Here is a 16,221-nt window from a genome sequence, read left to right on the forward strand (position 1 = left end):
TGATTATAGATAGTTTCCATGGGTCAGGAAAATATGTCAGCAAAAATTAAATTTTGAAAATTGTTCTTCACCATTTAATTTAATTGAATATCGTATCAATATTCAATTTAGTCGTTTGTTTTCAAAACTATTCCGTATACATTTAAAAGAAATGATTCAATTGGTCCCCAAAAGAAATGTGGGACTTGAGAATTTACCACAGTCGTTCTAGTGAAATCGTCTGTTTTTCATCATGATGATTTTTCGACCTGCCTAAATCTGACCTTTACCCCTTGTTATGTATATAGCGTTGCAAGTAGCTAACACCAGCTATGGTTTTAACGTAGAAAGGTAAGTAATCCTGAAAAAATAATCTACATGAACCAATTTAGGTTCAGTTAATTTCTCAGGTCATACGATCATTTAAATTCATGCTTATTGAAAGACCTGCTGCATGAAATCTACATATATTATCATATTTGAATTAAGATTGAATAAATAATTAATGCAGGTTGAAAATGAAAAAGAACTTAATGTGGTATTAATTCAAACTTACTGATGAATTTTTAAAACATGAATTATTCTTAAGTGTTTATCGAATTTTAATATTTAAGATTAAAAAGTTACTTAGTATGTGGTAAATGCATTTAAGTTTTTTTTTCGCCAATTTTTATTAGTGTCTGTTATACCAATGTAAGCTAATCGAGTGAATTGAACTAACACTTTAAAAGTCGTTAATAAAATTTTTAAAAATATCCTTGTTTTTCTTAATAAATTATAATTACATATTTAATAAATATGCGTTATTACTTATTAAAATTAATAAACCCAAGTCTTTATTTAATGATTGTTGTGAATTAACATAATGAGGTGAGAAATTTGGATCAGGAATTTTTTAAATCTGTCAGTTAGATTGCTTTATGTAAGATTAGCTATCTATTAATTCTATTAAAAATAAATCATTAATTAAGAATATAAAATATAAAACTTATACTTTATATTCAAAAAAGTATTTCAACAAGATGTATCAATATTTTAAAAGTTATTGTTTATTGTAATACTAGTAATTATAAAAATAAATCTGTACCTCTACAACCCATGAATGGGTTAGAGGTGCATAAGTTGCAAGGAAGTACTGTTACTAGACCAACGGTTGTGCAAGGAGGTGATTTGATCAGAATCACGCTCGACCACAAGATTTTTCCAATTAAGGATGCCCCACTATATGAGGCAAAGTGGACCATGGAGGGCTCCTCAACACTCAGGTATTAAGTAACAGTAACACTGCTAAAGTAACAGAATAAATAATTATCTGTCAGCCGAATGGATTTAAATCCAGATCCTTCGAATTAGTTATACAGTGCCTTATCATAATAGTTGTTATATATCAGTGGCTATATACCGATCTTTTAATTTTCCAGACCATTATCCTATTACTCTAAAGAGATAAAACAAATGGGTACAGGCAGCAGAGCGTACAAGTAATAAAATCCATTTCAGCTCAAAAAAACTTTTTTAATAGATTTACCTACTTTATTGTGATCCCCTTCATAATTTTTTTTTCATTCATTCGTGTATTTAAAAGTTCGATTTTTATAATTTGTTTGGTATTAAAATTCAGATAGTTTGATTATGTTCATTTTGTTTATTCTTCTGTTTGTATATATTTTAAGAGTTTTTTTTTATTCATTTATTTAATTTTATTTTAGTAGGTATGAGATCATTCATCACTATTACCTATTGCCCACAACTGTGTGGCAGATTGTAATATCTATATATAAATTTTAAAAAAAAATATGAGAATTCTTAAACACTTGTAGAAGTAAACTGGCATACTTTTTTATATTCAGAATCGATTCTGGAATCGGGAATCTTATCTATATACTTCTAACCTCCCCTACAAACTATGCCGTTAGCGTAAGAGACAGACAGTTTAATAAACCATATTGAGCAGACTGAAGGAGGTCATTGAAGACATGGCTGTCAGGGGAGTTCCGATATTGAGGAAGGTGCTCGCCGTGAAATCGACACACATCTCCAAGACCGATTTACACATTTCCAACACTTATCAGCCTTCAATCCATTCGATACAGCCGTAAACGGCGTTTTCTCCTCCAGGCGACACCCATCCTATCACCTCGCGACACCCATCCTATCACCTCGCGGCACAGAATCCTCAGGGCTCAGGTTCATTTCCTCCTTTAGGAATGCATCACGCCCCTAACAACTTATAAGAGGTTTAATTAAAGATAGACTTTTTTATTCTGATGTAGATTGACTCTTTAATTATCCTTTGAATCTTCACCACTCTCCTGATGTTTATGACTGGAGACCGGATTTTTGTGCAGTAAAAACCCGACATGTACATAAAACACCAAAATTCTTTATTTTTTAAGTTATAATATTAATATATTTTAAGCTTACCTACCATTGTTTGAATAGAATTAAACCAGCCATTTAAAATTTCAATAAAAACCTAAAAGTTTGTCAATAATTGAAGAGCTACGAGAATGTTATCTATATTTCCACAAATGGTTTTATATTCCCACTATGAAGGCTCAAATTTGATTTTTCAACTTCTAAAACTACCTCATTTTTTAATTTTAGAAAATATATGCAAGGAACTATGTAGAAAGGAATATTTAAAAATATTATTTCAAGCGAAATTCCAATAAAGTTTTACATAAAATATTCTTCCGTATATCTATTTCCAATAAAGTATTTATATGAAAATAAACCGTAAACAAAAAAAAAATTAAGAAGTAGTTAAATGTAGAAAAACTAAAAGAGTTCGAAAATGATTGATTGAAAGCGTATAGGTGTATTCATATTGATCAGATTAATTGATTATTTGTTTAATTTTCATTTAAAATAATATGTATAGGTAGTTTATTATAATATATATATATACACACATATGATCATCTGACTAAATTAAAAATTTGATTTCTATTTTATATATGTTTTTTCATGTATGGTTTAAATTACTTTCACATATGTATCAAGTTGCTTCTATGATTGTTTTAATTATTTTTATGCTTTAAAGTTCTTTCATGTCTTGAATTAACTCAATAATTTTGAGTTTTCTAATGTCTGGATGTGTACCATATTATTATATTTAAAACTTTTATCACGTTGTTATATTAACTACAAAATACCTGAGTGCGCTCCAAGTATCTCATTGCAGATTTATAACTGAGATATGACATCATCTTTATTAATTATATTATGAATTCCCTTTGATGAACGACTCTTGTTACTCCCCATTATGTTCCTGAAAACTGGCAGATTAGTTTTGCTCTCGATTCAATTTTTTTTTCTTATTATGTTTATTTTTATTAGATAGAATAGTTGAATGTTAAATAGGAAGAAATTACAATGGGATGGTTTATATCATTTTCGATCTGGAATTTATGAGTTTCATTTTATAGAATCTGGTTTCTTTATATGAGCCAATGACGGTTTTTTTTTCTTCTAATTTAAATGTGATAAGTTAGATAAAAAAAAAAAATATTAATATGTTTTATTCCTATGATTAATAACGATTTATTCTTTATTTTATATCACTTTATTATTTAAAGTAATGTTATGACACAATTATAAATTAATATAACTAAGTTTATATATTTGGTGTAGTATTGTTGGATCCTTTATTTATTATAGATATAACTTACGCGCTTGCTTAACGCATTGTCAATTGATTCGTTTTATATATATATATATATATATATTTAATCTGAACAGTCAACTAAAATTTAGAAATATTTTTTTTTAATCTATAACGTAATGAATTTTTATGAGAATATTGATAATCTTCTGATTGTTCATTGACTCAATATATATTTTCATTAAAAAAGTTTTAGTTTAAAATTCAATTTTGGATTAATTAATTATATTTATCAATTTTATTGCTTGTTAATTCTCTATCACTAATTCACAAGGATGTATACTGCTGTTCTCAGTTAAATTTGTCTTATCAAGAAAACTACAATTTTTAGTTTGTTTTCAAAGATTTGTAAGGAAGTTTGTCTTCCTTCTGAATTAAAATAATCTATCTGCTTCCTACAGAGCGTAATTATTACTTAAAAGTTTGAAATCTAAGTTTAAAAAAACTCTGTGACACTCATAATACATTTATAGATAGTACTTTGTATTTTCAAAATGATTAAAATTCAGTTTGAACAGTTAAATCAAGGAGTGCTACTTCCCGTATTATATCTTAGTTAAGTACTGATCAGAACATCCACTGTGCACAATTTTACGCAATGTTGTTTTTTTTATAGAAATTTCAGAAAAGTAAACGACAAAAGCCATACATTCTCATATACGTCTCACTTAGCCATAAATCGGCTTGAAGAAATGTCCTTGTGAATGTCTGAAAGACATGCTCTCATAATGCAGCCAGGTTCCCTTTCGCCTTGCATGTGCAGTACCCTTCACTTTCCAACAATGGATAGCATTACTTGGTCGAGTAGTTATTGTAGAATTCTGACTGTCATTTTTTTTTTTTGTGAGGGGATTTCATTGTGAGAGTTTAATACTATAACTCGATAAAAAAAAAACAACTACAGTTTAGAGAATAAAATGTTGATGATTTCGAATGAATTAATATGAAATGTTGGAAGAAAATAGTTGGATGTATGAAGTAGATTGTAGGGAGAAAGTCCGGGTGGTGGTCAATAAAGGTGTCAACATTTTAGAACTAACAAAGCATTAAAATAAAAACATTTCAAAACAATTTTTATGTTAATAAAGTATAAAAAAATCTTGTTTTATTTTGATACTTTTATTGACCGTCGCCCGGACTATCATCTTCCTACAATCTATTATGAAATGTATTGTATGAATTATGGACTTTGATCTTATTTATATGATCTGCTGTTACCTTTGTTTTTAATATATTGTGATTTATATTATTGTATTACTATACGAAAATGATCCAGTTGTTCAATAAACCGAGTACGTTTTATATTTAAAAAATATATATATTTTAATATCAGCTGTAATGAAGCATTGATAATTACTTTTGTTAATTATATATCAGTCACTTGAAATTATATATTTTATTGTATGAAATACTTTTTTTGAAAACACATTTCTTTTATGTCATGTATGAAGTAATAACACAATTCATATATAAGATATCATAAAAAACAAATAATAAATGACATAATAGATGGTCATAAAACGTAAATGAACAATGTTTGGTTGTGTTTTAAACATAATTCATTTTCTGTTACTTTTAGATAAGAAGTGAAGTATTCACGGTTGTGTATATACCCAGATTTATGATATTCATACGTTAAATTACAATTGTCATGACATTTTTATTGATAATCATGAATTATATTTCATTTCTTTGGCTTGTATTTAATTTTCAGACAGTGCATAATGAATGAAAAGCAGGAAGAGGGCAAATAAAAAAATTGATATAAAGTAGTTTATGATGATTATTTTCCTATGAATAGTACTTTCCATGATATTAATTAAATGTTTGTTTCTCGTTATTTTAAAAAAATATTGGCGTTTGAAAAACTTTATCTCGGAAAATATTGAATGTTATGAGTTTTAATAGGGCTCAAATGCTAGAAAATTTAATATACTTAAAAAAAAAAGGATGTAATTTTTTTTCGTACGTTAGGAAGTTTTCAAAATATTGATTACTGATTAAAAAATAAGCGAAAATTTTAGTTTTTTTCTAGAATAAAATGAAGCTCAAATGTTATGACCTGAAATACGTTGAACAACTACTTTTTAAGTTCTAAGTTAAACTAGTCTAGGGCCAGGGCGTACCCAGCGGGGGGAAGCTGTCCTCCCCCTGGAAGTGAAAAAAGTTATTAATTTGATAAAAAAAAATGTTTTCAAGTTACATTGATCAGATATTAGTTGAAGTAAGGTATTTTCTGCTAACCGTTCTGTTGTTTATGTGCATACATAGCTTTTTATTTAGATGATAGTGATGATAAAATAATTTCTAATTAATTTTTTCTTCTACTTATTATGGATGCAATACAATCTCTCAAGAGGAGATCATCACATAAAAAATGATAGAAGAAAATTCTTTCCGGCCAACCCCCCCCCTCTGCTAAATCCAGATTGGGGGATTGTCCTTATCTCACTTTTGAAACATATATTTAAAACCATAAAAGGAGAATTAAGTTATAAATAAAATAGTCAAATCGAGCATATACTGTAATCATATTATATTATAATGTCATTTTTAAGTAAATATTATCAAGTAAAAATTATTCAAATAATGTTAAGAGCAGCCTTTAAAAAAACATTAGTTATATCGAGCTGATTAAAAATAGCCAGAGCGTATTGAAAAATAAACGTGCGTTAGTTAAAAAAATTAATTGTGCGTAGATTATTCTTAATTATTTTTGAACCAAAAAGCTGAATATTAATTTAATAGAATTGTCCTAAGTAGTGTTATTTTGAAGACCGGGAGGGATAGAAAAGTGAAATGTTCTCAATTGGCAACTACCCCTATTGAAGCCAATTGAATGAAATTCGTGTGGGAATTGAGCCTTCATTGTCCGACACATTTCGAGTGCGTCTTTCTAAGGCGCCTTCGTTAAAGCGTAAAGCCTTTACATTGTACCTTAGCTCGTCAACTAATGTTGTAAACGCAATTTTCTTCTCTCAAAATGTCAATGTTCTTTTCGAAACATGATAATTCTGTTATTGGATCGCTCGAACTGACCTACCGCAAATGATGAGGAGTAACACTTATGATAATGCGATAGCATTGACCAATTACCATATTGTAACCTCGTTCTGAAATTGTAGGCTGTTGTAATGTAGCAAGGTGTTTCCAATAGTCATTTGTCCGAATCACATAATGCTATGATATTAACAATTGTGCCTTCAATCTGAAATTTAGCTAGTTATATATCGGCTCTTGGGTTTTTATCTATTTATTTTTCTTTCTTTTCTTTTCTAGTTTAAAGAAGGATATTTGTTCACTTTTAATATACAACATTATAGGATGTATAAATTAATTATTTTAAGTTAATTAATTATGTATTATTCTAAACAACAATATTAAGAAAATGGAAGCCTTAATATTATTGGTTTCCATTTTATTCTCATCATTTGACTCTGTCAGGATACAAAGTAATATAAGTAACATAACCTTGAACGTAAGAAAAAAAAAATAAAAAATAATAATAAAATAATAAATAATCAAATTAAACAAATATAAGCAAAATTAAATAAAATATAAATGGCGTTGATAATCAATGAAATCTGGTGCCAAAAAACAAACACGGATACAAAGTTAATTAAATGAATTTTTTTCATACTTATTTAAATATTTAAGCTTTTCTTTTCAGTATATAATTAATTTATATTTATGATTATAAAAAATATTTTCATTAGAAATCGTAGTCTATCAATTTAACTGGAATATTTGAGACCTTCTACTCTCTCTCATCGGTTTTTTAATTTCTTTTTAATTCTGTCAGGAACCAAGGTTAATGAAATGGTTTTTGTTATATACTTATTTAAATATTTAAAATCTTCTTTCAACTTATATTTACTTAAACAGTATTTATAATTATATTAACTTTAATTGCAAAACTTATTCTATTATTTTAATGGACCCTATTGAGAAATTTTTGTCAAATTTACTTTAATTAAGTTAATGGTGCTTCCTTTTTGTTCATCATTCATACTTAATCTTAAAAAAAAATCTCATTGCATTAAAAAATTCTCCGACTAATAGGGTTATTGGCTAGTAATTAAAACAAAAATACTGACCTCACTATTCAAGTCTGTGAAAGTTCTTTCATTATAAATGTTATTGCTATGGCTTCTATTTCTTGAAAAATAATAAAATATGTTGTGAAACACTTAGAACTTATCTTTCCAGATTGTTATGATGTTAGCTAAGTTAAGAAATAAATATCTTTATGTTCACTAACATAACTTCCTCTACCGCTTTGGCTAGAAAGTTCGGTACAAATGAGTATTTTTCTATCAAAAGTTATATATCCACTTCTAAAAGTAAAAGTTGTTTGATAAATTAAAAGTATACACCAAAACTTAGTCAGTTTATTTCGAAATATAAATTTTTCTCTGTCAAGCAGCTGTTACTAATTAACGTTTTCAATAAAAAATAAACTCATCTACATGGGATGCTTCCGTAAATATAATAATTTAGTAATAACTTTCCAATAGTGAATATATTGACTTCTGGTAGAGAACTACTCAAATAGTGTTTACTGTATCTTCGCTAATATTGGTGAGAATGGTATTTTTTTTTTAAAGTCAATTTCTATCCTTTTTTATTTTCTAAGAATTTGAAATTCAATTAATCTTAATTAAATATATCATAAAAAGTACATATTTTTATTGAAAGAAGATAGTTGACCGTATGAATTAGATTGGAGGAACTATTGTAGGAATAGTCCAGGTGGCGGTAAATAAAGATATCAAAATAGTAAAAGAAAACTATTTATTGTTAACCAAGAAATCAATAATAAATAGTTTTTTTATAATATTTTGATACCTTTATTGATCGCCACCCGGACTATCTTCCTGCAATTTATATTTTTATTTTATATGGTATGAAGTTGAATTAATCATAACTTTTACTTATTTATTTATTTTTTTTAAAGATCACATATGATCCTTAATTTACTTATTTACTCTTTATTTCTTCATATCGGTCGATGTTTCGGATTCTATGTTAATTTTGAAAACCTTTATATTTATTTCTATTTTATTTATATTATTATTATTTTTTTTTTGCACTATTAATGTGTCAACATAAATTTTAATTATGTTGGACGAGGAGCTCTAGAGCTATTCTGTTAGTAGTCTACAAGCATAACAAATGTAAGGACATTTTATTATGGTTTCATGTCATTTAGGCACAAAAAATTAAATGTAAATTTCTTGAAGATCACGTTTAGGGTTATGTGTTTACATAAATCTAAACGTGAACCAATATGGAGAAATGAGGAATGAATTAGTATATTAAGGTCCACATTGTAGCCTAGAAATAAATAAAAATTAGTTATATTTATATATTTTTTAATCCATTATATTAGATAAATTAATGATCTTTTAAACATGCACCTAGAATACATATGTATCATTATATACATCAAAATTATTAACTTAAAATAATGGAATAGTTCATATTGTTTTGTTTTTTTATGTAAATTCATTTAATTTTAATAAATGACATATTTTTGTAATTCCAAATTTTTTTAACCTTAATGATTTCGAAAAAAAAACAATTAAAATGTGATTCAAAATAGTGATCTCGAAACATTATATCTCAAAAATAATGAATGAAAAAATCTTTTGTTTTTTTTTTGTCCATAAAAAAAATTCCATTTAATTTTTTTTTTTTTGCACCTTAATTTACCATGAAATGTTTACTTTTGAGTTATATGGAAACAATTTTTTTCCTTATTATTCCTTTCTTTTTCCCCCCTGGAATTTATACTATATATGGAAAATTAAAGGGTTTTAAAGAGGAAACCTTAAGTAAATTTCATTAAATCTTTTGATCTGGTTTGGCACTAAGGTCGACAAAAAATTCGTTTTTCAGGATTTAATATACTGGTATCGAAATCGTGGCAGCGAGTGTCCAATTGCTTAATGCATATTATAGATAAAGGGATCTCTGCAACGCATATACCACTTGAAAACTGAATCCCATTAAAATTTAACCATATAACAATACTTCTTCTAGCAGCTGTAAAAAAGTAATTAGGTGCAAACAGCAATTTTTTCGTGTTGTTATTCTAAATGGAATTTGTTCGTTTTCTTATAGTTTCATTTTCATGATTTCATTACTTTTCACAACACTTTTTATTACTCATCTTAAAGGAACGCCCTGATAATGTCTCAGAATCGGTCAATTTTAATTTACAGTATAAACATCAAAAGTACAGTATTTGAATTTGAGTTGGAAAAATTGAGCCTACCACTCTTGTAAAACAGTAAAATATTTCCATGAAGAGTACCCCATCCCAGCGGATATTTATTAACTCTGTTGAGAGGAATGAGGAGCCCTTAGCTAGTCAGTCGAACAAAAGTTACGATTGTTTTTTATAACTTTCGTAATTGCGTATTGATGGGCCACAAACCACAGAAGAAAATTGATGCCTAGTGCGGTCGGAACACGCTTGCACTGGATGAGGTTGCGTGTATCCATCCGATATTAGATTTCTGCTTATGAAATTCCTAGAATCCTTTGTAATCGGAATCCAGCATTCAGTAACCGTTGAGAGTTTCATGTGACAAAGGCCTGATAAAATAAAACTTGAGTTCTCTCATTACATTACGATAGAGTTGCTGCTTCCATGGTTACTCGATATAAGTAAGGAGGCCATATCATTTGAAGCCATAAACAATTAGTGCAATTATTTCTATATTCATACATTAACTATAATATAGTATTACAAATATGATATAACACTGTTTTGACTAAACTGTAAATACAAATATGTATGTTATAAATTGCCTCAAACCTTATGCCATAATTGTGGTTGTTTTTTGGTAGTATAATGCAGATATTTATGTAAATAAACCACAACATTAAAAAAGGTCCTAAATATCTATTAAAAGAGTATGCTACTTAATATTTTGACAAAAAAGTGGAAATTGTTTATTCTATTGCTGCACAACTATATGTCTAATTTCACATTTCATCAATAATTATTCCTACATTTTGTTAAACAATTATAACTTTAATTATTATATGTAGTTATCATAAATAATGAATAATTATTTATAAGAAAAAATTCAAGAGAAATGATGATCCTGATTTGTGATAACCACATAATAAATTTTATTTCGTAAAGTGAATTGCACATTGCAAAATCTAAGTATTTCTACTAGATTCTACCAGGCCATTTCGGTTCATTTTGAACTAGGAAGATGATGAGCCAAGATTTCGTGATTGGAATCCAACCGCAGCTGAACGGGGTCCGAATTCTGATAACTCACGGCAGCGTGTGAGTGACCTTATTCAAATTTGCTCCTCATAAAGTTTGCTATCCTCTGCGAGCGGTCCATATTAAACTAGTGAAATACTGTTGTCTGAATCCAGTCATTACAAGCCACAGTAGCTCTTTCTTATTAAATAAATTATTAATTCAACATTATATCGAAAATTCGATTGTATCCAGAGTAACTAACAAAATTGAACTGCCTCATGTTAAAAGTAAAATGAACGCATTGTTATGAATAATTCAAAATAATTTCATAAAATGTATTTATTAAAAGCTTCACATAATAGGGATAATGATAATGTAGTATGTAGCATGAACATACATGTTATATGGACTTAAAGTCCTTAAGTCTTTTAAGGGTGTATATAAAAAAGGCACTAACTCTTCCACACTTATAAGAAAAAGAAATTATAAATAATAATTCAAAGAATTTAACATTGATTAATTGTAAAATATTTATTAACTGACAAGATTATCAACTTCATCCTCCTTGACCATAGGAGAGCGTGGTGGCTCAGTGATTAAGGAGCTGTATTACTATTTGCAAGGACCCGGATTTGAATCCGGCTGTGCCAAATAATTATCTATTCTGTTACTGTAGCAGTGAGTAAATTCTGTGGGTGATCTCCGATCACTGCCTCATTGAGTGAGTAACCCTTAATTGGGAAAAAATCTGGTGGGTGAGCGTGATCATGAACACCTCCTTGTATAACCGCTGTTCAAGAAAAAGTACTTCCTTACAATGTACTGAATCACAGTACATTGTAAGGAAGTACCCTAAAAAAGTAATTTTGTACCCTATATGCAGTGGGCCTTACTTACTGTGCAGTAGTACGTTAGCATGTAGTTCAAAGCGGGATGTTCAAACTTGCTTTCCTCAATTGATTCCTAATGATAGCAATCCCATAATGAGTAATGGTTAAACCCCATATGAGATGGTTTGCTGTGCATGAAATCTGGTTTCAGCAAAAGTTTAAAAATAAAACCTCAGAACCTTCTTAAATAGAGACAATTTCCACCTAAATATTATGGTTTGTATATGCTCTGACAATAACTTTTTTATTTGTTTATAACAAACAGTTGACAACTTTTAGAGCATTTTCATAACTAGAGTATATTTGTTGCAGGTACCGGCAAACCAACCAACAGCAGCGGTCCTTCAACGACAGAGCACAGCACTACTCAGTCCGTCCAGGCCACCAACATAGACTGTCTCGATGTCCGACCCCTTCAGAGGACTGCCCAGCGCGGCGACTACTGGGTACTGTACAACTACATTCTCGCCGAAAGGCAATTCAGGTAAGACTCAAGAATGATGGAATGTATGGTATATATTAAATTCTTCTTCTTATTCTTATTACTAATATCAATTTCTTATTGTGGAAGAAATAACTGTGAAATTTGGGATAAAAACAAAGTATAATGAATGTGTGATAATGTAGGATACAGACCTTATTACTATTTCAGAAAAATATTTTTTTGGTATTAATGAAAGATTCCAAAAACAAACTTACATTTCTAAAATTCCGGTAAATAACTTGAATTGGGCAAAATTATGTCAGAACTAGGTATTATTATTATTGTATGGGTGACAGATCATGGAGGTCTAAGTCCTCGCGCGATGTATTTCCTAATACATAATACGTTTCTTGACGTGTTTTGTTAGTAGGGTGGGTTTGTCACTCCCACACCTATTTTTTATAAGTGCCACCCATTGGCTAACGGGCCTCATAAATGCCCGGGAAGAGGCTGCGAGTGAGGTTTGTATAATTTTATGCTTGTAAAAATCCCGGATGGGGCCGGACTCGAACTCGCAACCTCAGGGTTGGTAGAAAGGCGTGTTCCCAAGCTGCTACCGCTGCCCCCAATGCTAGGTAAGTTCATATAAATGCAGCGCAAAAGTCCAAAAAAACAAAACAAAAACCACTGTATGTGTTGATGAGCTCTCTAGGTTGATGAATTTTGTTTCGACTATTAATGATGTGTGATGCTCTGTAATCGGTGTTTTTGTGGCCATGTTTTTTCTGTCCTGAAGACGCAAGAATTGGTAAGACAATGCCTGATTGTTTATTTAGAAACTTGAAAAATTCTATTTGGTATTATCCTTAATATTATTTTTTGTCCCTATTTTGTGTTTTGCTCTTTTCATTGAAGATCAAACAATTAAATTTGAAAAAATTAATATTGATAAATATAATTTATTGAATTTAATGAAATTAATTATAACCAAACATTTATATTCAAAAATAGTCATTAGTTCAGTGACTGAGGTTTGCGTTTTAAACAATGAATGTCCGAAACAAAATAATTCAAAAAGAGAAAATGTGTTCTAGGAAAAATTAATCATAAAAATTGTTAGGACATGTCTAAATATTTGCCTTTAATAAATATAACCGTGAACCAATGTTACACCTCTTAGTTTTCAACTTTGTCATGATTCTACTTGTTTTCCCCTGTTAAAATCTTGTTTCCCTATAACCATTGACGATTCTGGCGTTTGTTGTTTGCGGAAGTACTGTTTGAAAGGTCAAAGGTTCTACCAGGGAGGTTATGTGGTCAGCTGGTTTTCTCTCACTCCATTGAAGCTCATGTTCCCACTTGATATAGGCTATGTGTACTCAACGAGAGTATTCCTAGATAGTCAATGTATCCCTGATAGGATAGAAAGCTGTAAGTAAATTATTTCATAATTCAAGTATATGGGGGGCTTTTGTGACTCTCACGATAACGTACTCGGGCTTATCATGGCGTTCATAATCCATATATTATCTTAATAATTTACAGTTTTTAGCATTATAATGAATTTCATAGTTCAATATTTTCATTAGCTGCTATATGTTTTCCTTATACTGTGAAATATATTTTATATAACTTTTTGTACTTTTGTTACGTTTGGAACAATCAGATCAGATCCATTACCATTTATCGGCCTATAAAATCAGCCTTTGCGGAATCCGATTCTGAAGCCACTTGGCATTCTCGTTTGTGACAGGTAGGGATTAGTTGATGAAGCCACTAATGCAGCTTTTGTGAAATAAAGACAATAAGAGTCCTCATGGAGATTGGTGACGTTCTCGACTGGCGGAGGTCGCTCACCCTCTGGAATAGAAATGGATTCCTTTGTGATGGCAGTACTCATTCTGTCGCTTTTCAATTGTTGCCTTCCTCGATCTTGAAACAAGTATTGTGCAAACAGGTCCAATTGCTAACCTTCCTTGTGTACATTAGTAGCCAATGAAAGCTGAACCTAATTAGCTAATTGTTGTTGACAATTTTGTTGAATCCTAAAATTATATCTAAAAATAATTGTATCTCATATAATTAATTATTTATTTTGCATGCATTTTAATTCTTGTTTGAGTTTTACTTTTTCTTTCACTGTACAAAATCGATTAGATTAATTTAGATAATTAATGCCTCTATATTAGAGAATTTTTCTGCTGATGTTATCCCAATATTTTTTTCTGTTGGCCATTGAATTAATTTTAGAAAACGAAAATTGTTGAATCATCAGATAAATATAAAAATTATGATATTCAATATCTTTCTGTATAAACATGGACGTGGTTCTCCGCATATTTATTTCAATTAGCAGTCATAATTATCCTGCGCGGCCTACTGATAAATGTGATATATACATATATGTGATAGTAACATCGAGTTACACGCACTAATATGCTTAATGTAGTGGTTGTAAGTAATTGGAGTAAACTATTTCACGATTAATTAATATAATGGAAGCTGATCCACACAACTTTTATTTTCTAGTTCGGATATAGCCGAGGGAATTTAGGCGTCTGTTTTAGGAATCTCGGTTGAATTTTATTTCAGAATAGGTTTGTATAGTGTGGTTACCTGTACATAACTACCCGGTATGCCAGAAATCATCAAGTGGGGATTAAAAAAAAAAGGATTTGAGTGAACTTAGATATGATTGTGTTAGTACAGCTATTATTTACTGCTATCTTTTTACCAGTATTTCTACTGAAATAGAATAATGTGGAACAAATGTAAAATTTTCTATTTTTGCTTAGTGATTACAACCGTCTCTGGGACGAATCCTTTTACAAATATAAAGGCACCATACCATGGAGAGAAATAAATAAAAATAAAGTTAACGCTGAAGTACTGTAAGTTTATTTGAAGATTTTAAAAGATTTTGCTTTAAAAAAAACTTCGTTAGTATGAAACTGAAAACTTACTGTTGAATCAGATTTTCTTTTTCGATGGGTCCACCCTCCCAGCCTATATCGAACCGACATCCGCTGGTGGATTGTGTGTTAGGAAGTGCTGATTTAACATGCTTGGTCAGCACGGCTTCGTTTCACTTAATTGACCTTAATTTAATCACGCTATATTATATATTTTTCTTTTTATAACTATAAATATTTCTATCGTAGAGTTATAGACATTATTTAGAATTATAGAGATATTTAATCCTTTATCTTAAAAGAGCAGGTTAATAAAACATACATATTTTGAAATATTCTCAATTCAGTCCTTGACAACTTTCAACTAAATAAATCGGCCTTTTAATAAATTTATAAATGCATGATATATACATAATATATGATGCTTACATAATGAATGTATGGAATTTTGATTTTTGGTCACTCAGTTTAAAAGCTACAATGAAGTAAAAATTATGTGGAGGAATAAATTATATTTATAACATTGTAAACTATGAGTTTTAAAATTGAGGTGTTTAAAAGAATAAACAATACGTAAACACAGAAATAATAAAATAAAATAAATGAAATTAGAATAAAGAAAAATATTGTTTCGGTCGAAGTGACAGATACTCTGAAAATTATTTATTAATTATAAATTGAATATTTGATAGTGATTATGTGTATTATTACTTTCCATTCGTTGTATTGCGTTTCGATCTATATTATAAAATAACATGCTTTACTCATGTCATTTTTTTTTTTAATCTTATTAAAATCGTTTAGCTTAAATGTAAGTTATTTTGTTTTATTTTATTATTATTTTCTTTCTTCTACCGATTTATCTGAGTAGCCGGTTAAACAAAGCTCTACCGCAATTACTTGGTCCGGTTCCTTTCTGGGCCCTGTTTCATAATGGAACTAATAGTACAAGTAAAAAAGTACAAGTGTACAAGTTACTAAGTACAAGTTTAATACTTGTACCGGGAGAAGCGAGTTCACTTGTATTATTGAAAAAGTACAAGTAAACATAAGAGCAGGTTATGTATTCTTATCATTGGTAGATCGTGAAACCATTTAGCTGTTAATGTGTTCAA

General features: G+C 29.2%; 1 protein-coding gene across 5 annotated transcripts in view; it reads left to right on the forward strand.

Annotated features, from left to right (window-relative positions):
• The window catches only part of LOC106685994 (beta-1,4-glucuronyltransferase 1), a 397,426-nt gene that overhangs the window by 361,404 nt on the left and 19,801 nt on the right, over positions 1-16,221 (forward strand). For all 5 annotated transcript variants that reach the window (XM_067049492.1, XM_067049493.1, XM_067049495.1 and 2 more), the window contains exon 4: positions 12,083-12,254. In XM_067049492.1, the coding sequence (XP_066905593.1) occupies positions 12,083-12,254 (172 nt within the window). The remainder of the gene's footprint in view (positions 1-12,082; positions 12,255-16,221) is intronic.

This window comes from Halyomorpha halys, unplaced genomic scaffold (genome assembly GCF_000696795.3).
Source record: "Halyomorpha halys isolate HHAL.00 unplaced genomic scaffold, Hhal_1.1 Scaffold764.1, whole genome shotgun sequence".
Classification (NCBI taxonomy): Eukaryota; Metazoa; Arthropoda; class Insecta; order Hemiptera; family Pentatomidae; genus Halyomorpha; species Halyomorpha halys.